The 21,608-nt window shown below is 40.1% G+C and overlaps 2 protein-coding genes across 2 annotated transcripts; one reads left to right on the plus strand and one right to left on the minus strand.

The window, feature by feature from the left end:
- Positions 1 to 588: 588 nt before the first annotated feature.
- Positions 589 to 11,078, minus strand: LOC308132286 (uncharacterized protein). The gene is made up of 12 exons (XM_080499316.1): positions 10,921 to 11,078; positions 9,933 to 10,044; positions 8,802 to 8,895; positions 8,146 to 8,200; positions 5,347 to 5,487; positions 4,573 to 4,733; positions 4,381 to 4,479; positions 3,498 to 3,643; positions 3,196 to 3,367; positions 2,975 to 3,087; positions 2,479 to 2,566; positions 589 to 2,372 (listed from the first exon to the last, which is right to left on the minus strand). Exons 1-12 carry the CDS (start codon positions 11,030 to 11,032, stop codon positions 2,319 to 2,321), a joined length of 1,347 nt encoding a protein of 448 aa, XP_080355442.1. The 5' UTR covers positions 11,033 to 11,078; the 3' UTR covers positions 589 to 2,318.
- A 4,574-nt stretch (positions 11,079 to 15,652) lies between these two features.
- slc2a11b (solute carrier family 2 member 11b) lies at positions 15,653 to 20,930 on the plus strand (the record flags this gene model as incomplete). The annotated part of the gene is made up of 12 exons (XM_080499314.1): positions 15,653 to 15,724; positions 15,844 to 15,942; positions 16,389 to 16,549; positions 16,637 to 16,761; positions 16,899 to 17,028; positions 17,436 to 17,584; positions 17,829 to 18,016; positions 18,153 to 18,263; positions 19,887 to 19,988; positions 20,078 to 20,153; positions 20,262 to 20,389; positions 20,491 to 20,930. The coding sequence occupies 12 exons, from the start codon at positions 15,653 to 15,655 to the stop codon at positions 20,683 to 20,685; spliced, it is 1,536 nt and encodes a 511-aa protein (XP_080355440.1). The 3' UTR covers positions 20,686 to 20,930.
- Between the last annotated feature and the right edge of the window lie 678 nt (positions 20,931 to 21,608).

Here is a 21,608-nt window from a genome sequence, read left to right on the forward strand (position 1 = left end):
AATTACAATTTTTAATACATTCCTCTCTTGAATTGGTTACTTTGTTAGTGGAGTGCACATATTAAATTCTTATCATATGTTTAATCTCACTCTAGTGCTTGCGCAGTAGTTTTCTGTGTTTTCTAACAAAGAAATATAACTCAGTTGCATGAATGCAATAGTATCTTACGGTAATTCCTGATCGCCGTCACCCCCATAGGAACTTGTTTCGGTTACTAACTCAGGGAACTGAGGGTTTTTTTGGCCTGGGCTTACTGGTCATTTTCTAACTGTCGCTGTAGCGTTCTACAGTTCTTTTAATTTCACTGGTTTTCCCATTTTTCTTTAGAAATGCTTGCAGTGCATTTGAAAGTATGAAGCAGATTTGATTATCTCCTGATGTTTGGAATATCCCAAAATATTTGAACCTGTACACATTAGCTCAACACAGCAAATAAGATAAGCATTGTTATTCCTGCAGGAGAGCCTGGAATGTCATTTTTATAACTAAACTTTGAAATAAAACTCTTCCAACAATAACTCACTGAGTACGTAACATTTTTCCCATTCACAACTTCATCAACAACAAAAAGACATAACTGAAAAAAGTCAATACAAAAAGTTTATTTTCAAATGGAGTGACAAAACAGTTTCAGACTGATTTCATTCCTAGATCAGAACCTTTTCTAAAACATCTTCAGATAATTCAGATGAATCAAGGTTTCTCACAATAGAAATTCAGAGTTTCACAGATGGGCAAGTGAGATATTTCCTTCCACACCTCCCAAATTAAAGTAATATCTGACAGGAATTTAACACACAGAGACACAAAACAAATTAAATGAGTGTTCAACAGCCTGGGGAAGCTTTTCATACATTTGGAAAACAAAGACGCATTAACCCCTTTTTAAGCTGGAACAGATTAAAAAAATAAGTGTAAATATGGACACTGGCCATTTTACAGGGCTTATTTAAAAATGGCGCCAGTGATTATGGGATGGTGATGGTATAGTATGATCAAATCATGCCCAATCCAGTTGAATAAAAGATAACTGATAAAGAAAATGATCAATAACAAAGCAATACTGACAAAGAAACTAAAACTAAACAGATCAGCCACAGCAATAAATATCTGCCCGTATTCACAAAGCATCGGAAGACTAAAAGTAGCTCTTAGTGATGTCACTCCTAAAAAAATCTTAATTTTTTTTCTTAGAATTTAACCTTACAAAGATAAAAGTAATTCACAAGGCATCTTAAGCCCTACGAGAGCTCCTAAGGTGGAAAACCATTAAAAGGAGTGAAGTGACTCTGAGACGCTCCGTGAACACGGGCACTGGGGAAGTACAAAGAAAAACTCACCAGTTGACCATTGGCACTAACAAACCTACACTAGGGGCTTTCCAATGGATGAGCTTCGACCACGATTTCCCCGGTCTTAACCTGGGACACACTAAAACACTGGAGTGAGGGTTTTATATGGCGTTACGACTTCAGTCCACGTTCGGATCACATGCAGGGTTCAGAGCTGATTGACACGAGAAAGAAACGCATGAGATGAGCGCAGTGAGGGACTTCACTGCTCACTGGTTTGACTTCACTATTGCATCAAAGTACCCAAACCACCAGTCTTGTGGTTTATGCAAATATCACATTACAACGGTCTATATATAAAAAAATATCAAACATCTTTTAGGAAGATAAAAACGAGGAGTATTACAATCTCTTTGGAGGTAAAAGGATGTTTGCAGTCATTGAGTTAATAGTGTAAAAATACTCTATTGCTTTTTTTCAGTTATAATGCCCAGGTACTCTTGGAGCATTGATTCTTGTGGTTACTGCTAACAGACAGTATGAAAAGACATTCAAGTAGGACGACAGTCTGGAGGGTGCAGTAAGATCAGGGGACCTGGGACCGCGACGAACGAGAGCAGACTTTAGAGACATAGATTTGCTTGTAAAAGCAGCTTTAAGTCCATTTATAAACATGTCAGTACTTGCTTTTTTTTTTTTTATCCATGTGTTAAAAAAAAAAACCAAGGGAAATAAAATCCAGTCACATTATGAAATTATCTTCATAACAGCTACAATCACAGCTTGTCCTGTTCACAATAATAAAGGCACTTTTAATTAAATCCGCTGCTGAGATTAGAGAGGTTGGCAGTGATGTCTGATGCATAGGAGGTTACAAAGTGCCACTGAGAAGAGAAAAAGCATTTAGAGGATGATTAACTGCGTTCAAATCACCAAAATAATTTAATCTGAAAGATTATCCCCGGTTTCACAAGAACATAATGGCAACATGTTCGACTTTGAACTGCCTGCGGCGAATCCCGAGATCAGAAGTCGTATTCTGCTGCACACTGCTGCAGGTACCAATCGTACAATTTAGCCTGTAAAACAAAACGGTGTGAGATTCACAAGCCTGATGGATAAAAACATCATAAACTTTAAAAACCTGTTTAAAAAAAAAAAAAAAGTATCAAGGTTAAATCGAACCTTCTTCGTTTTGACGATATCCTGGATATAATCACTGTACTCTGCCATTGTCCTCTTCTCCTTCTTGGTCAGAGTTTTATTCCTCTGGCTGACAATGGAAACACAACAAAGAAATTATTAAAGGTTTCAGTAAAATACACATTTTAAGAACTGAATTTGTCACAAGCATAATGGAGACGAATCAAAATGATAATATATGCTTCACTACAAAACCATAAATATAACACTTATCACAGTTACAGACTATAAAGACTTTCCAAATATAAATGAAACTAGTCCAAGAAGAGTTGTACATGTTATTGTGGATTTATACCAAAGGTCATTAATAACAATGTCTTATAATGTGAAAAACATTATAAAGTGTAAATTTAAGCAAATAAAAACTAATAGTGTGAGAATTGAGGTGGTACAATGTGGTTAAAGCTGTGTCTTATCAATTGAGCAAAACAGTATTTTCTATTATTCAACCAACTCATTGTTGACTTGCGACACTTACCCTGCAAAATACTTGGCCAGGAACAGCAAGAGGTAACAGAAAGCACCAAAAATGATGACAAATACCACTTGTCCATCCTCTGGAATCCATTCCCATAAATACATCACTATTCCCTGAGAGACACGTTAGACAGCAAATGAATGTTAATTTACCAAAACGTTTTTTTTGTTATTTCTTGCTTGCGAGTTGGGGGGGAAAAAAACGTCACTGCCGAAACTTACTGTGAAAATGACGATCGTCCGAGCCAGACCTTCACCCAACAGCTCGTCCAGCTGTTCTTTGGAGAAAGAGCTCACAATAAAACTGAGGATGAAGAAGATGGGCAGAACAGCACCGAGAGTCCCACACAGGAACGAGTGGAGGCGAACACTTTTGTTGTATGACACATCAGCCCTGTGTGCACAAAACCAGGAATATGGATTCACACTACAGCTGATCCACGTTGTGTCTTTAGATATTTCTTGTCTTTTTGCATCAGAGGGTTCAGCTTTAGTAACACACTGTGAGTGTTAAGAGGTTATACCTGTCCTGCTCCAGCTTGGACTTGATGGTTGAACAAATAAGGTCAGAGTCTTTCTCCAGCTGATTCAGAGTCTTCTGAACCGCCTGATTGATGGTCTTCTCTATGGTCTCACAAACCCCATCAATCTGGTTCACACATCTGCTCGGCTAAACAACACAACAGACACGTGAATGCAACTGTTCCGAAATGAATATAACCCCTGCCACCCCCTCGGGGAAAAAAAAAACAAAAAAAACAAGCATCTTGTGCATTCCAAAAGCAGAGAGCTCAGGAAAATTCCACAACAAGCCCTGAGGGATCTGTGACTGACAGTCTTGTGCACTTAGCAGGAAGAGAGGCTTCACTTGCTCAGCAACAATAAATTGAGGGTCTGGAGGGACACACAGATCCACCACGCAGAGGAGAGCTTGGTGGTTGTAGATCACAAGATGGCGCAGCGATAACTCACGACGGGCCCGCCATTGTCAAGGAAACTGATCCAAGCCGAAGGTTTACACCCCAGCCCCCCCTTACAGCCAGTGGATAACTCCCTCAGTGGTCATGTTTCAGCAGGAATCATCAGGTTCAAGCCATCAGCAAAAAAAAAAAAAAGATTTACATTCAAGAAAATCAATCACTGGTTGTTCAACTCAAGGACAGCATGAGCTTTAAATCCAGGCCCCAAATGAAAATGCGGCTGAGGACAATCATTGCTCCAAACTCACGACAAGCGAAGCAAGACCACACTGCTGGGGGCATCTTTTAACTACCAGGTTGTTGCCAATTCAGCAGTTTGGATGGAATGCATGTTACGAATGAAAGCATAAAGATGTGACCACAAGCTGTAAAACAACACAGGGAGGAACACGGTCGAGTTTGAGTGCACAGTTTAACGGTGTCTTACTCGCTGCGGGTTCGGGATGTATATTGTCGGCATCTCGAAACCACATTTATTGAGTCCTGGACGGCGACACAGTTCCTGAACAATCTGCATCATCACTCTCTGACAACAAAGAAAAAAGAAAAGGGTTTAACCTGATTTGTTTTTATCCAGTGCAGGGAAAAAAAAAGTCATCTTTATATTAAGTAAACTCACCTGTCTGTCTGTTTCCCTCCCAGCTTCGTCGGCCTTGCTGAGGTAGAACATCAGTTTGTCTCCACATTTTTCACTCAGCTTCTCCACTATGTTGAGTGTACGTTTGCACAGCGCTTGGCCCATCGGATCAAAAAACACGAATACGAGGTCTGCCTGTTCTCCTGCACATACAATTACATTTGTCAGAGGCGCGCAACAGCTGCAAGTTCAATCTGCAGCAACCTGCAGAACATTCAAATACCCAACAACTCCCCTGTCTAGTTTCTTATCAGTTTTAAGCATGCTTAATATTTCAATAGGTTCTCTAACAGGTCACTTCATAAAGCAGCTAAATAGACAAGAAATATTGAATTCATTTCAGATGATTTCTTGCGATAAAGCAATTTTTTCCCGCCCAATTCAAATATGCTCCATTACACACACCGCACTACGACAGTTACTTTTTCACTGACGCTTTCAATCACATCTCCAGCCAATCAGCTGGTTCTGCTGTCTTGGATCCATGCTTGCAATAGTTTTAATAACCCCAGCTGGTCTTGGATACTTTGTGGGGTGGTGTGTAGCATCATGGATAGCTGGATTAGTGTAATCACACAAAGATGTGGAGTCCCATCACCACTCTGCCTTCACAAATCACATAGTGATTATAGTTGTTGAAGTTATAGGCATTCTTTGAGGTCACCTTCTTCACTCTGACACACCCATGCCACGCAGTCTGCAGACAGGTTACGTTCTCTATATGGTCACGGAATGATGTGATTATTATAGACCTACCCAACCAGGTGATGGCGCTGTTGACATCAAAAGGGTAAACCATGTCGCCGTCCACCAAACCAGGGGTGTCCACGAAGGTCACGAGGCTGAACTTCTTCTGCTTGGAGGTGGAGATCTCAGCAGTCAGGTAGTCCAAGACACCTGGGAAGCACAGAAACTCTTTGTGCACGAGTGCTTTCTTCTAGATGACTCCACAGGAACAAAGGCCGTGTTCAAAAAAGTTGAGTCTCTGCAGATCGCCACCGCCTCTCGTGACTGTATGTGCTTGTACAAGCCGCAGTGCAGTCGATACCTGCGAACCTAAGGCAGGTACATCAAAAACTGAGAAATCAACTTTTTGTACTTCAAGGTTTAGATTTTATTTTATTTTTTTAAACATCCTATCTATATTATTTAGATAAACACCCATGGATGCAGGATTAGTAATCTGACTTAGTCGGCGTAATTACTGACGACGCACCAATCAGCACCTCACAAGAACACCGGGAAATTACAGTTTTAACAAAGGAAACATGCTTAAGATCACAATGGTCTCACTGTCCACTACAAAGACGTCTGTTGTCATGGTTACACACAACAGCTCTTCAACTGGCAGCTTTAGCGTGGGGCGTGGGACATAAAGCTAGCCAGTGAAGAACGACTGTGAGGCAACGCACTGGGAGGTTACGACAACCCCCCCCCTCAAACAGGATCACTACTGAGACATGCCACTACTATTGACAAGGTGAGCCCACCTCCCCCATCCTGCCTCCTCGCAAACATGCGCTGCAGCCTGGACCAACAGCGAGGCTGTTTCACACGGGGAGGCAGGTGTTAACAGCAAACACAAATCACATCCTTGTGGTGCAGCGAGCGGCTCTGCTGCTGCACATTAGTATTCATTCTCTTATGTTTCCCTTACATCAGCATGGCAACAATATCAATACATGTACCCTCTATCACACCTCTCCAAAGTGTAAATGAAGCCCTACCGTGCCAAAGACATCTGAAACAACGTGTGCAGATATTATCGAGCAGCTTCTTGTCAGATCTCAAGAAGGACGCTAATTCGTACTGCAAAAGGTACGCGTGCACGCATCTGACAGACGTGATAAGCGAGTTGATCAGAAGACTGTACTTTCAAAGAAATAACGTAAATGAGGCCCTCACCAATGAACTAAAGTGACTGAAACTAACAGGTTCATGCAGGAGATGTGCACAAGAAAAAGGGTTCAAAGGCAACAAAACATGTTGCATCAACTAAATCGATTACAAAACCTTCTTGGAATGAAGGCGTCAAATCAGACATGATGCAAACACATCTAATAAAAAAATTTGCAAATTAAAAACAAAAAAACAAAAGCAGACACATTTGCTACCCGTCATTAATACATTTGACCATTAACACATTTGACCTGAGACAGAAACTGTGCATCCCCATGCAACGTGTCATCTAAACTCTCCACAACAGGTTGACAAGTTTCAGACAAATCCTTTAACTGTATAATATAAAAAGTATTTCCAAGCACTTTCCAAAAGAAGAAAACAAAAAACAAAACAAGGGTTGCTTCCTCATACGGATGTATTGGGCTTTTCTGATGAGTCATCCTCAGTCGTGGCAGCACAGGTAAACAGATGCCATATTTAATGTAATTCCAGAGGCTCCGATGAAGTTATAATAAAAAAAAAAAAAAAAAACACCAGCTTGTATTCCAGCGGCAGATTGCTGGCGCTGAGCCGTGCATCGGGCCTGCGGAGCGGAGCTGTTGCCGTTGCTGCTGGTGTCTGGGCTGTGCCGTCTCTAATGGCTGTGACATTTCTCAGCAGCTCCTCCTGACTACACTGCACTGCTGTCGATGGGGCGTGTGACTCATACGCCATACTGTGAGCGCTCCAGTCCGCACCCAGTGAACCCTCACTCCCTCCAAACTGCCTGTCAACACACACACACGTACACACGGCCGCTGTACCACAGCTGACACGCAGATCTGAAAGCGATTTCTTAAAAGAATATATCACTAATAATAGATTTACGGTCAGTGTCTCTATATCTGACAGACATATCGTGAAAAGATAGCGGGATTCTGCTTCGTTCATATCCACAGATCCATCCAGGTTGATGAGTCAGTGTTGAGTCATCAAGATAAAACAACTCAACTCAAGTCATGCGACACATACTAAATCGCTTATAATCACAAATACAAAAATACGTCATGACCACCAGCATTTCAAATAACCTGAGGCGAGAGGAGTTTTAAATTAATTCTGCTTTGGCTAAAATGGCAAAAGACCTTTTCTTGAGCTTCAAACGAGTTTGTGACATTTGTTTATCAGGCTCCAGAAGAAAATATTCCTGCGCCTCACAACAGAGAATTATCTTCAACCTCAAAAGCGCCAATCGCTGTCTGCAGTTCATGATTACATTCATCTCCTGCTCCCCGTTTCTGCACTGCTGCTGGACCAACGCTGCATCCCCCTGCTGCTCCGGCACATTTCACCATTTCTTTTCATCAATAAATAGAACCCATTGCATTTCTCTTGTTGCACAGCATTACCTAAATTTCTCTGCTGAAATATTCATGAGCCTGCATTGCTGCAGCACTGACATGCACAACAGTTGAATATCTGCATGAATAGCTGAGAACTACAGATGACAATTACTTCGGGGAGCTTTCATTTAAATGAAGAATGCATACACCAGTGAAGTTTTGTTTGTAAAAGTGGTACTATCATTCACTTTTGCCAACCGTATTAGTACAAATACACTTTTCAGAAACCAATGATAGTTCTTTGATGGAAACAGGAAAACTAAACTCTTACCTTTAAACTCAAGGATTGGTCGAAAGTGAGGGTAGAGATGTAGAGTTGCATTCCCCTGAGCAAGAATTGACAAGACAGAAATAAGAAATGGGGGGGGGGGGGGGGGGGGGACACTAATGAGGTAAATACAAATCTGCATTTTTACCACCCAACAACACTGTAAATCCCTCTCTCTCCAATGTACTTTGCACTCAGTTCTTACAGCAGCTGCTGTGCTGCAAGTCTGCATGCCTGCCTGAGCTCTTCCTGTACAGAGGAGATAATCCTTCCACCCTGCAGTCCTGCACTGCAAATATATTATTCATCTTCATCACTTTCACCTCAGCAGGATATGAACAGACACAGAAGGAAAAGATGAGAGGACAGCGAGAGACAAGTCTCTCCTGAGCCTGTTTATGTGCCGAAAACACAAGTCTGTGTGTGGGTGTGTGTGCGTGTGTGTGTGTGTGTGTGTGTGTGTGTGTGTGTGTGTGTGTGTGTGTGTGTGTGTGTGTGTGTGTGTGTAGTGGTTAGACACAACACAGCTGCTCAGAGGAGCACCATACAGAATGAGAAATTACCACCGACCGAGGAAGCACCTTCCACCTGCTTCCCATTCATTCTGCTCCACCTTTAAGATAAAATCTCTTTGCAGCGCGGCGTCTTGCTGTTCTTACCGTCAGTGATTCTCTTTTACGACCACTTGTGATGAATGTAAATCCCTGCGTCTCAATGGCCACGCCTGTTTTCTGTATGTGCTCCTCTGCATACCTACAATGAGAGAAATAGGCACCATGTGCTTACAACATATTCAGACCCAAGACTACATGATTTTCTTTTTAGATTTCAAAGTCACTTATTGGATCGTATAACCAAAACAAAATTGCTTGGTGCATCAGAAGATCAACTGAGGTGCGATGATGCAGCACTTGAATTGAACAGCTTGTTTTTACACAGAACTTCTTCACATCACAAATTAAATAATAAATACTCTCACTCTGAGACACTTTATGACATAGGTCTGGTCAAATAGCTTTAGAAATCCTTAATACAAGTCATCCCAAAATCTCAAAATAGAAAAAAGTGATAAGAGATAAAAGGTTGTGCAAACTCTAATTCAATCACATCAAACAGTTCCCATGGGGAAAGCAACAACAGCTGTGAAAACACGAAAAATATTTATAAGATTAAAAAAATATTTACTGTGAATATGTCTGAATCATTGAACCAATCTAGATATGCTACAGTGTAAAAGTTACAGATCAATCTAAACTAACAGCAGCTCCAGATACAAAACAATGGTGATAGAACAAGTGTCTTACATAAAAACAAATTCAAAACTTATGATGTTTGACTTGATTAACTGTTTACATTCTTTGTACTATCAATGCCTTTATTTTAATAATCTTCATATATAAACAGACCTCAGTATATTTAATAACGTTTAAACCAACTTATCAGAACCAGAAATTACAAGTACAAACCTATTATTGAACCATTATAAACACTCTATAACCAATAGAACTATTGAGTGCTCCCTCCAGGGGGCGCAACAGCCGATTATCTGCCTCCATCTCGACAAAATTATTCACAGAAACATCTTAAATTGCTTTTATGTGTCTGAGCTACAATAAATTGCTGACCTGCCTTCAAACAAAAACCTTACAAAAAAAAAGAGAAATGTAAATTCTCCAAATGTGTTTTTGCCTATATGCAAACTCTTTTGCTCATGAAGCCTGGCGTGATGATCAGGCAGCTCGGCATGACGCTGGTGAAAAACATAAACAGTGAAGTATACTGGTAATTACCAGTTAATGAACGAGCTCTTTCCTGCTGAGTGGTTACCCATTATCATCACTATGATCTTCTTTCTGGGAGGCAGGAGCCGGAGTCCCAGGCTGCCAGCAATCTTCACCAGGCCTGAGAAAAAACAAAAACAAAACAAAACAAAAAAAAACACACACACAGTTATTGGAATTTAAAGTGACAATCTTTTTTCTCCTGTGAACTCGGTCAGTATTGTTTGCACTGAAAGAAGTATTCCAAATACCAAGCGTGGTGGTCCATTGGTGTGATTAATTTGATGTCCACGTGTCAATGTGTGGACATTCTTCTTCTTACATCTTTCAAAGAGGATCTTTGGCATTGTGCTTGTGTGCTAAAACTGCACATTTTATTGTGGCCAGCTTAAAGACACAACTGGTCAACAATCCCGCTTGTCTAAATCAGCATCTTGGTATGCCACACCTTAATCAGAAGACTAGACTGGAATGTGCATTTCTTCAAAATGCAAAAGTGTGGAAGCGTGTATGTGGCTGAGTGAGCAGAGTGGTTCTGAAGTAGCTCTCACGAGACAGTGTCCGGTCCAGAAAACCAGGCTGATACGCCTTTGTGTTTCAGCAGCGGTGAATCAGCCTGTAAACTGTGCTGCACTGTGCAGGAGGTTTCCCCTCATGGGGACTATGAATGCGGCTCAGTGTGTTTTTCTTCAAACTGTCAGTTACGCTCTGCCCTACGGGGGGGGGCTGCTGCTGCTGCACGACCCCTCCCCCCCCCCCCCCTCCGGTGTTCAATGTCAGCCCGTCTGACACAGACCGACAGCTGCAGCGGGCTCATCCCGACTTCGCACTCTCAACCAGATGCATTTCACCCTCACAATCACACTGTAAAAACTTTATCCCAGAGCCTGCACACAGCTTAGTTACGTCAGAGGCACATCCGTTGGTCCGAGCTCTCGAGCTCTCGGGTCCTACCTGCTGTGAGGTTGACCCGGGGGGGGTAGGAACGTGTATTTACCGTGGTCGCTGTCCACGTACAGGCTGTGGCACTCCTTCAGGATCCTCTCACTCGGGGTGGTGATCGCAGACTCCAGAGGGTTTGCAACAGACCGGGCCTTTCTGCCCGACATTATGAACACATACAGACACACACACACTATATACACACACACACGCTCCAACCGCCCCTCTGCTTTCGCTTAAATCCCCGGGGGAAGGATTTCACGGTTGCACCAACTCGAAGCCGTGCGGAAGAAGCGCCGACCTGCGGCCGAAACGTCAACATGCACATAAAGGATGCAAACTACACCATATATATATATTTAATTATTATACAGTAAGTAGTTTATTGACTCCATCGTGGCTAGATGCCTCGGTTAAGTGAAAGCAGGCCATCTTGTAGCCCGAGACTTTTAGAAATGATGAATTAGCAATTGTTTTGTTTGAGTTCATGAATCTAAATGTTTTAAGGAAGCTTGTTCCTTGAGCTGGTTGAGGTTTAACTAACTCAACAGGTTTTACGGTACCATCAAAGGCAGGCTTGCTTTGTCTCAATTCTGTACTGGGAGGATTTCCACTTTCCAGCTGGAGTCATGCCATGAGAAATTCTCTGGAGTTTTTAGGGAGGATTAAATGTTTTCGGTGTGCAGTAGGGGACACTCAACGCTGCAGTGGTCAGCATTTTCTCCCTCAGAGGTCTTTTTCTTAAGTGCAGATGTGGTTTCCACCCACAGCCGATAACTCTAAAAAGTACGTTGCTATGTGACTGTCTGACTCCTGGCTTGTGATGGAGTGGTGATCTGTCCATGGTATCCTGCCGGTGTCCATATTTAGTGAGCTGGGATCAACTGTTTAAAGCAATATCGAAAATGGATGGATTGTGTGCAGCAAAGTGTTTAATCCTTTCATTTTTAAACAGTTAATCATTGAAGACTTTTGTTGTACTTTGTGCAGGCTTTTATTGAACCTTTCACTAAAGCACTGGCTGGTTTAATCATTAATATATACGTCAGACCTCACACATTATCAGAAGACCGTAGACAAATAAATACATTCATGTAGATTTGTCATATTTTCTTTTTTTTCTTGTCTACTGTCTTATAAATATCACTTTCAAATGGACAATTTTTCTTGTCTGTGTAACTACATTGTTGTACTTTCATTTAGCTCAAGATGGCACGACATCAAACAAATAAACTGTTACAATTTACAATTGCTATTTTTATTGTAGTAGAATTTCAAATGGCTCCACACAGCGTATTGTCATATTTTCTGATAAATTCAGACTAATGCTTCAAAATACATTCTCTGTAAGCTTAAGGTGTTATGAACATAACAAGGAGGGAATTTTATTTCTGTATCTGGGTCAATAGTCAGTCTATTTCCCAAGGGCAATCCTCAGCTATGTAGAAGATTGTTGTTTAAAGAGTTAATCAGCTTTTTCAGCCTGAAGCTGTAGTCATATGCTGCACCTTACAGCAGCAGGCTCCAATCAGTACCTCATCTGAACCGGATTATAAACGGTTCATACAAACATTTCACGGCAGCTCCTAAGATGAACTTCACCGAGGAATCCGCTGAACCAAAGAAAAGGGTAAGACCAACTTCACCTTTCCAATACTGGTTTACCGTCACATTTGAGATTAACTGAAAAAAAAGAAAAGAAAGAAAAGACAATGCAGTTTGGTAGTGATTGTTTTTAATCCCGTGGTAGATATGAATTGAAATTATACAAGTTAAATACACAATTCTAAACTGAGTTTTTGCATCAATGTGATTCACACTGGATTATGAGGGACTCAAATTTTTGGTGATGGTACAGATTATTTATGTTGCTATTTGCTATGAAGATGTTTACTCTCACATTATTGTGAATTATCACTTCATCTCATGATATGTTTGTTTGGAAATATTTGATTTAACACTTTAATTATATGCAATGGTAGCAATAGATATTCTAATGAATAGATAATCTGTGGAAAAAATGTATTGTGAAAAAAATAATTATTCCAGTTTAGATTTTAAAGACTTGTGAAAAGCTCTTTTTACAACTGAGAATTTGGTCAAAGTGTTGGGGGGGAAAAAAAAACTCACGCTTTTATTACTATGTACAGATAATTCCTTCAGTTAGTCATCATGTTGTTGTTTATAAATGCTTATATTCAGATGTCATTTCAATACCAAGATTTCTTTCTTCAGTGAATCATTCAAGATGGGAACAAAACAAATACATTATAATGAGAAGTTCATCACCACTCCTTCCCCAAAATACTGTTTAGTCCCTTACCATGTGATCCTTCTCCAGCAATGAATGCATGGATGAATAGATAAATGAAAGAATGACTGAATAGATAAATGGGTGAATGAATCATAACAATGTTCTTTTCTATGTTTGTCCTTTGATGGACTGACAAACGTTGCACAGGAGACCAGTAGTTCTCTTGCCTCACAGCAAGAAGGCTGTGAGTTTATGTGAGGAGTTTAAATGTGCTCTTCATGTTCTCCCTCTGGGTGCAAGAATATTCTCGAGCCTCCTCATTTACTAAATTAGTTATGCTTAAAATTGAAAAAAAAAAAAACAACAACAACAAACACACAAACTTAGAAGGTCTTGTTGGGGAATATGTCAATACTTCAAGATTCAGCATGTTAGTATGATAGCAAACCACTACATTCCAACAAGAAAATCTCTCAAAACATTATGTAAAAATGATTAAAAAAGAAAGAAAGAAAGAAAAAGAAATCTCCTTGATTGATGAAGTTGCATTGTTATGGTTCAGCATGACATGTGCCAATGTGATTTTGACAACCTAAAAACAGGCGAGGCATCGCTTTCCCTTTAGGATTCCTGCAATCACAATCTCATACATCTATTAATAATATTTATTAGTATTAATAAAGGACAACTGTTCAGTGCTGTTAAATGGATTTTTGTTCAAATGAACATGTGGGGTTTTTTTGTTAATACATGACAGGATTGCAAGAGATGACTACTTTTTATCGTACTCATTCTGATTCCACATTTTGTTTTATTTCAACATTTCAGTCGACTGTTAATTGGAGACAAGCTCTTTTTGTTATTTCCAGCATATCTGAAAATATTCGCCCACAGCTTGTATCTATCATGTTTATTCAAGTGTGATAGTTGGGTTAGAGTCAAGCATGAAACAGAGGATTAGATATTTCTATAAAATGAGGCTGTCACAATTTGTAGTGTAGATACACTTAACTTTGTTTGCTTTACACCTTCAGAACATGGATTGGAGGTGGAAAGACTGTTGACATTTCTTACCAAGTAACAACTGTTATGACCCAGTGGTGCACTGAATCCCTCCTTCAGCTTCTGTGTGTCACAAACAAAAGAGATGTGGATCGATCATAGGAAGAAGCTGTCTGTCGTTCATCATTAACAACCGGATCGTAGAGGTCATATAAAAGTATAACAACCTACATCACCATCGACAATAAACTGTCCTTTGAGCAGCATGTTCATGCTCTATATTGGTATTTTTAACTACGTTCAATAGCAGGGGCTCAAGTGATCCACCTGCTCCATAAAATGTCTGCCACCCTTCTTCCAAGTAAGGAAGAATCTGCCGTTTGTCTGTCACAGGGCAAACACTGAGAGACAGGCTGTCACATGCACTCACATTCACACCTATCAGCAACCCAAAGTCATGAGTTAATCTCAAGTGACTGTTTTTGCACTGTGGGAGGAAACCAGAATATCTTCAGAAATCCCACACATATATGCAAGGAGAAGAGGAAAAGCTCCATGCAGGAATGGCCCAACAGCCAGCCTGAAACCGAAGAGGCTTCTAACCACTACACCACCGTGCGCTCACTACAATATTTACATTTAAAGCACATTCCTCAGATAAAAAAGTATATTTAAGTACTAATTCAGCTCAGAAGAGACACTGATTAGCTGGAAATGGAGTCTAAAACATGCACAATAGTAATAAAAAATTCAAATTTGAATTATTGACATACTCGGTTGACAATAAATCTTAGCAAATTATTGATAATAATATGAATTTGCTTTCAGAGAGCACTTTTCAAAATTCAAAACTCACCTTAAATGGTGCTTCACATATTAAACAGAAATTTTAATATGTACATTAGATGAAGTACTTAAGTATGAGTATGAAGTCTCCCCATAATACTGCCTAATTATAGGAGGGTTATTGTAATTTATTACTTCTAGCGTTGTTAAAAGTTAATGTGAGGTTTCAGAAAAAATGGAAGGAAAATCTTGGGATATTCACACAGTATTATGAGGTAACTGAGAAATGCTTGATTTCTAGTGAAGCATGTGGTCTTTCAGAGGACATCCAGCTCTGTAATTCAATATTGACAGACAGAAAGGTTCTGTCAGACGTTCATTTATCACAAGTCCCTTTACTCTTTCGCTCACTTCTTTGAAAATGACTGATGGTCATGTGCAGCGGAGACTTCTACTTTTTACTTACTAAAGACACCCTGTTTTATTTGACTCTTTTTTTTCTAACTTGAATGCCTCTCATCCACTTTTTGGTGCGGCTATAATGTGTGAAATCTGGATAAACATGGGATAAGTTACGGATTCTCTTCACCACAAGGACATTTGAAGACAAGCGGCCACTTGTACTTAAGGGATAAACCCTTCCTCACATCCAGTTGAACTCTCCTGTTGAGAACAAGCTGTTGCTTGGGGAACAGCTGCTCTGTGCGCAAGCTTTTCAGACTTTATGGGAAAGAACAGCGACAAAATGCCTAGTGAATTTGTGAATGAATATGAGCCTCTGCTCATTAAAGAATTCAAAGACACTCCATGGTTAAAGGTAGGCTGGGAGTGCTTGGGTGGGTTTAAAACAAAAAAAGAGGATCTTGGCTTGGAATGGTGCTTTTATTAACCCATACTGTTTTAATATGATTGCTATATCTGTTCTCTTATTTGCAGTTTCCTAACAAATCCCTTCTGCTGGCTGCATGTGCTGCTTGTATTGGAGGAACCTTTCAGTATGGATATAATGTCTCTGTCATCAATGCACCCACAGAGGTAAAAATCCTGGGTTTTTTGGCCACTGGGATTCATGATCTAACAACAGTTTGGTACTTGGTGTTTCTCATTGTAGGGAAAAAAATTGAGGAATTGAGACGTGTGTTCTTGTTTTTATTAGTATTATTGGCGCATGCACAAACAGGGGAGAGTCCCGTGTTCGATCTGAGGAGGTCTTGTGCTTCTTATTAGACCCCCACATGATTCTCAACAGACCTGATGAAAACTTTTCCACAGCATTTGGTTGAGCTGCCAAAAAAAGCAACTCTCCTCAGTTCAGTACAGATACTTGTGTAAAAATAGAGTAAGAGTACTTCTTCAATTTATTTATTTAAGAAAAAGTCAAAGCATGCAAATTGAGAAAACACAAACACGCACACACACACAAAAACACATGTGTGTTTGTTTCCTCACGGGATCTCATTTTATTCTTGTTTTCTCTCCAGTATGTGCAAAGATTCATCAACCAAACGTGGAGAGAGCGTTATCAAGCTGACATATCAGAGCACATTCTTACCCTCTTCTGGTCCACCATAGTGTCTATTTTCACTATAGGAGGACTAATAGGAGCGTCAATAGGCAGCACCCTGTCTGTGAAACTGGGAAGGTATGAACAGAACAATGTATTGAAAATAAATGCTGCACGTTTTATTTTCTGTACCAGAGGCTTTTAATTGTATGCTGGTTGTTTTAGGAAAGGGACACTATTGACCAACAACATCTTTGCATTACTTGCTGCGGTGCTGATGGGTCTCAGTTACTCTGTGGGAGTTTTTGAGTTGCTGATCATTGGACGTCTGATGTGTGGAATAAATGCAGGTACAAAAATGCAGTAGCACATTTAAATGATTCCCTCTTGAAACATTGAAAGAGACGGATTCATAATTAGATGGGTTTTTTTTTTACATTTTGTTTGAACCTTGCCTTGTTTTGTAATTGTCCTGTCATTGTTGTAGGGATTGGCCTTTGTGTTCAGCCTCTTTATTTGGGGGAAATAGCTCCAACAGCATTTCGTGGAGCCATGGGAATGTTCACCTCAATCTTCATCACTGGTGGGATTCTGACCGGACAAGTGATCGGCCTCAAGTAAGTCCTCTACATCAGAATCCAGCTGAGTTCATAAGATCCATCCACACACTGCTATCGTCTTCTTTGGGCAGTTTCCCATTGGCATTTGCCACATTTTCCTTTAAAAAAAAAAATAACAACTCTATCCTAAAAATCTATACCTACACCTATCTAAAGCTCTTCCTCTTCTCCTTTTCCATGACCTGCTCCATCCACCATATTTTTTCCCTGCATCAGCGTACATACATGACCAAGCAGTCTCAACCTTGACTCTCACGTCCCTGTCAAAAACTGTCCAGCGTGATCTGCCCAGCTGTAGTCACTCTTAATCCTGTGAATTATGCTCTGCCACCTCCAGTTCAGCCTCCTCGCTCGAGCCACTATATCACTGATAAATTATGTGGCTCAATTCATTAATTACTCAGAGAGCTCCTAGGAGGAGAAGAGTACTGGCCCATCCTGCTCTCCACCACATGTATCCCAGTGATTCTGCAGCTTGTGACCCTGCCCTGGTTCCCAGAGAGCCCTCGCTACCTGCTCATAAACAAAGGAGATATTGATGGATGTAAAAAAGGTAAAACAGCGACACAAGTTCTCCATGTTTTCATGTATTCATTTCGTGCCCGTGATAGAGTTGCATGTTTTAACATTCTCTTACTTATTTGCCCTTATTGACCATCATATTTTGGAGATGTGAAATGAACTTTAGTTTGATTCAAAAACTTTTCCACTACGATTCTCAAAAACATAAAACGCGTGACACAATAAGTGCCTGCTAAAGACACTAATGACCGGGAAATGTGTTTTTCCACCGGCAGCTCTGAAGCAGCTGCACGGTGCAGCGGACTGTGATGGTGAATGGGATGATATTGAGAAGGAGAAGAATAATTTGCTGGGTTTTGAAGCAAAGAAGCCCTGGGATCTCTTCGCTGACCGAAGTGTTCGCTGGCAGCTTCTCAGCATCATTCTGCTCAGCGCTGCTCAACAGCTCAATGGCATCAATGCAGTACGTAGATACATACTAATATTCTATTCATCTATCATCTAGTACTGATCACAACACTCAGAAAAGTTCATTTAAAGTTTTCAAGCATTCAGTTTTTCTTTTTTTTAATTGGTGTTTCTTCTTTTCATATTTGTAGATTTACTTCTATGCAGATTATGTGTTCAAACGATCTGGTATTCCCAGTGATAAAATACCATATGTCACAGTCGGCACTGGAGCATGCGAATGCATCACTGCTTTAACATGTGTAAGTACGAATTTGCACCTTGTCACTCTTTAATTTCATTTTCTACCTGACAGTAGTCAGAGATGTATTTAGATTCCTTACTAAAGTAAAAGTACCAATATTCCAATGGAATTTAACATTAGAAGGTACATTCCTCTTGAATATATATGAAATTATGTGTAAGAGAATAATAAACTACTTATTTGATACCTCTGAGTGAATAAATGTGGTATCAACTAATAATGAACTGTTTCACTGATATTTTATTATTGCAGCTGGGTTTTTTGTCCAGATATTTACCTCTCAAAGCAAACAAATGGAGTGCAGCAGAATAATGAAACATTCCCTCTGAAACGTGATGAATGGAAGTATAAAGTACAAGCAAATACAAATACAAAAATGTCACGCAGGTTCCTCAAAACTTCATGTTTTTTGAGTAGTGAGTAGAAGCTCTGTGTTATTTTCCCCCATCAGGGATTCAGCAATAATGAACCTACGTGACCACATGGGACTGACCACAATGATAAAAATACTGTCCATTGTAAAGAGAAACAAACAAATCCTTTAAGACCAAGGATGATGATGATGATGAAGAGGACAAACTCATCTTTCAAGAAAGAAACCTCAAACTGAACAATGAACAAAGATGTTTCTTAAGGACACAGTGGTGAAAAAAATAAAGAGATCCAACAGACAGATAATATGTATTCACAACCATCTGACTTCCAAGGAAGTGTAATTTAAATGTAAATGTAAGTCAGGATGAAATACTGAGTAAAACACACGGCTGATGTGTCACAACATCACTAAAATACCAGCTTATTTGTACATAATACATTTTTCATGAGGGAAAGTGACCATTTGATAACTGTACTGAATCCACCATGTCACATTTAGACTTGTTTGTTGTTTATAGCCTATTATGTATAGTAGGATAGGAGGCCTGGGTAGTGTGCAGGCACTTTCCAGTGACAAATCCTTAACTTTTTCTTTTTTTTTTGTAAGATATATGGAAATGTTTGCAAGTTTTATACTTTCGTACTGATTCTTCTTTGAATAAATAGAATATAAAGATCCGAAGTCTCATTCATGAAAGAAAGGTTTTGAAATATGCTCATACAGTTCTGTCAGAATTACAAAGAGTGTCCTATGAAGGCCGAAAACATCCAAGATCAGACAGACAATAAAAAGTAATGTACAAATTAGTTATCCAGGCATGACAAAGTGTCCCTTCTAATTTTTCAGAAACCATTTAGATATCCCACTACTTTTTGCCGTTACTGTAATGAAGTCCTAATTTTGAGTAATTTTCCACAATACTGGTCATATTCCTTGTATTTGTTGGTCTGAAACCGATTCATTTGCTTTTTTATTGAAATGGGCTCAATAAAATAAGCTGTCTTGCCCTGAAATGAAGTTGTTAATCTCCCAGTATAAATAGAAAGCGAGTTTTGAAAGAAAGAGATGGTCACTAACTCACAACACTGATACTACTATATGCTTTTGTAGCAGGATGAGAATAGTACGTCACAGGATTAAGGGGAACGAAGCCGAAAGCGTACTATGAAAAGTCAAAGAGAAGTTATAAAGAAGGTGTTTTGCCTGCAGTGTTTTTGATCTTGTGACATGTCGTGTGACTCACAGGGTCTGCTTGTCGAATCTCTGGGAAGGAAAATCCTCATCATCGGAGGATACACTTTGATGAGTATCTGCTGCGTTTTATTCACGCTGACGCTCACTTTCCAGGTGATGAGTTCAAATGATGGAGATATTTTCTAAATTGTTTGCATTTACTCATGTCTTTGTGTTCATGTGTGCGATTGTGTCTCTATCAGGATGCCAGTCCTGTTGTCCCATACCTGAGCATGGCCTGTGTTTTTGCTTTTATCCTCAGTTTTGGCCTGGGACCAGGCAAGTGACCAAACCAGTAACTTTTCTCTTCATTGCAGTCTGTCGTCTGCAGCTGCAGTTCCACAGTTGTTATAACTGCTTTCCATTGTTGCGTGTTCCTCCGTGAAGGTGGCGTGACAAACATCTTGACGACTGAGCTGTTCACACAAAACGCTCGTCCCGCAGCGTACATGATCGCAGGGTCAGTCAACTGGTTGAGCTTCTTCTTCGTTGGCCTCGTCTTCCCTTTTATTGTGGTGAGTGTTTCACACCATTGCTCGCATCTTCTTTATTTGAATCGAAAACTCAAACTGAGATATTTGAAGGAATAGTTCTCACTGGTATTTCTTCCTCGCAGATCGGGCTGCAGCAGTACTGCTTCATGGTCTTCTTGGTCGTCTGCGTCATGGTGACAACATACATTTCCTGCATACTTCCTGAAACCAAGAACAAAACCTTCCTGGAAATCCAAAACGAGTTCAAGTCGTCCAGCGACAGAAAGGCCGTCAGTGCCGATGGAGCCGGGGCAAACCTGTTATCGACTTCAATATGAAATGTGCCCTTTGACTCACATGCAGAGAAATAAACCTTGTCCAACTCACACATTTAGATATAAAGAGATGAATGGAAATGGGTCAGAGTTTACATGTTGTGTATAACCATGATAAATAATACTGTAAACCATGTTGCCTTCACATATTTACTATTTAATCAGAAGTTATCTTAACTTTAAATGTGTTTGCCTGTTAAATATTGGGTTGTTTAACTTTTGTATTTGAGATTTTTCATTAAAGATCAGTTCATGAAAACCATTTTCAATGGGCTCAGAATTTGCAATTTCGGCTGGTTGACATTTAAGCTTTTAATCTTTCACTGTGGCATGAAATCTGGGGAACAAAACCTTCGCTCAACTGTTTGTCATGAGTGGCGGAAAGAGTTGTAGCAACAGTGATGCGCGTGAGTCAAAAGGAGAGAGGAAGAGAGAGAGAGAGAGAGAGAGAGAGAGAGAGAGAGAGAGAGAGGGAGAGAGAGACACCTGCAAACCTCCCAATCCTACTTCCCTTCTAATATAACGCGGATCTTTTAAAGAGATGTGCGATATACAAAAACCTCGACGTTCACAAATGGATGAATATCAACAAGAACCTTTCTTAAAGCAGATTCTCTCATCTCAATTATATCCTTGAGTCACCTCCTTCAGGTCTATTGAACTAACCCCTGATTTGAATGATATGCTTCGTTTAGCAAGAAAAATGCAGGCAGTCCAAGCTACTGCTGACACACAGCTGATTTTAAGCAGCAAGCTGTCGTCTAGGGCGGGCAGTACGTGCTATGCATGACCAGATTATCCCATGTGAGGTGAAGTAATCAGTAGGGCCTTTGTTAAACCCTCCTTGTTGTTGTTGTCTGCATGGTGTTTTCCTTTAAGGAAAGCCGACACAACAAAACTTCAAGCTTGATGCCAGAAAAAGTAGA

Source organism: Blennius ocellaris (genome assembly GCF_963422515.1).
Source record: "Blennius ocellaris genome assembly, chromosome: 7".
NCBI lineage: Eukaryota > Metazoa > Chordata > Actinopteri > Blenniiformes > Blenniidae > Blennius > Blennius ocellaris.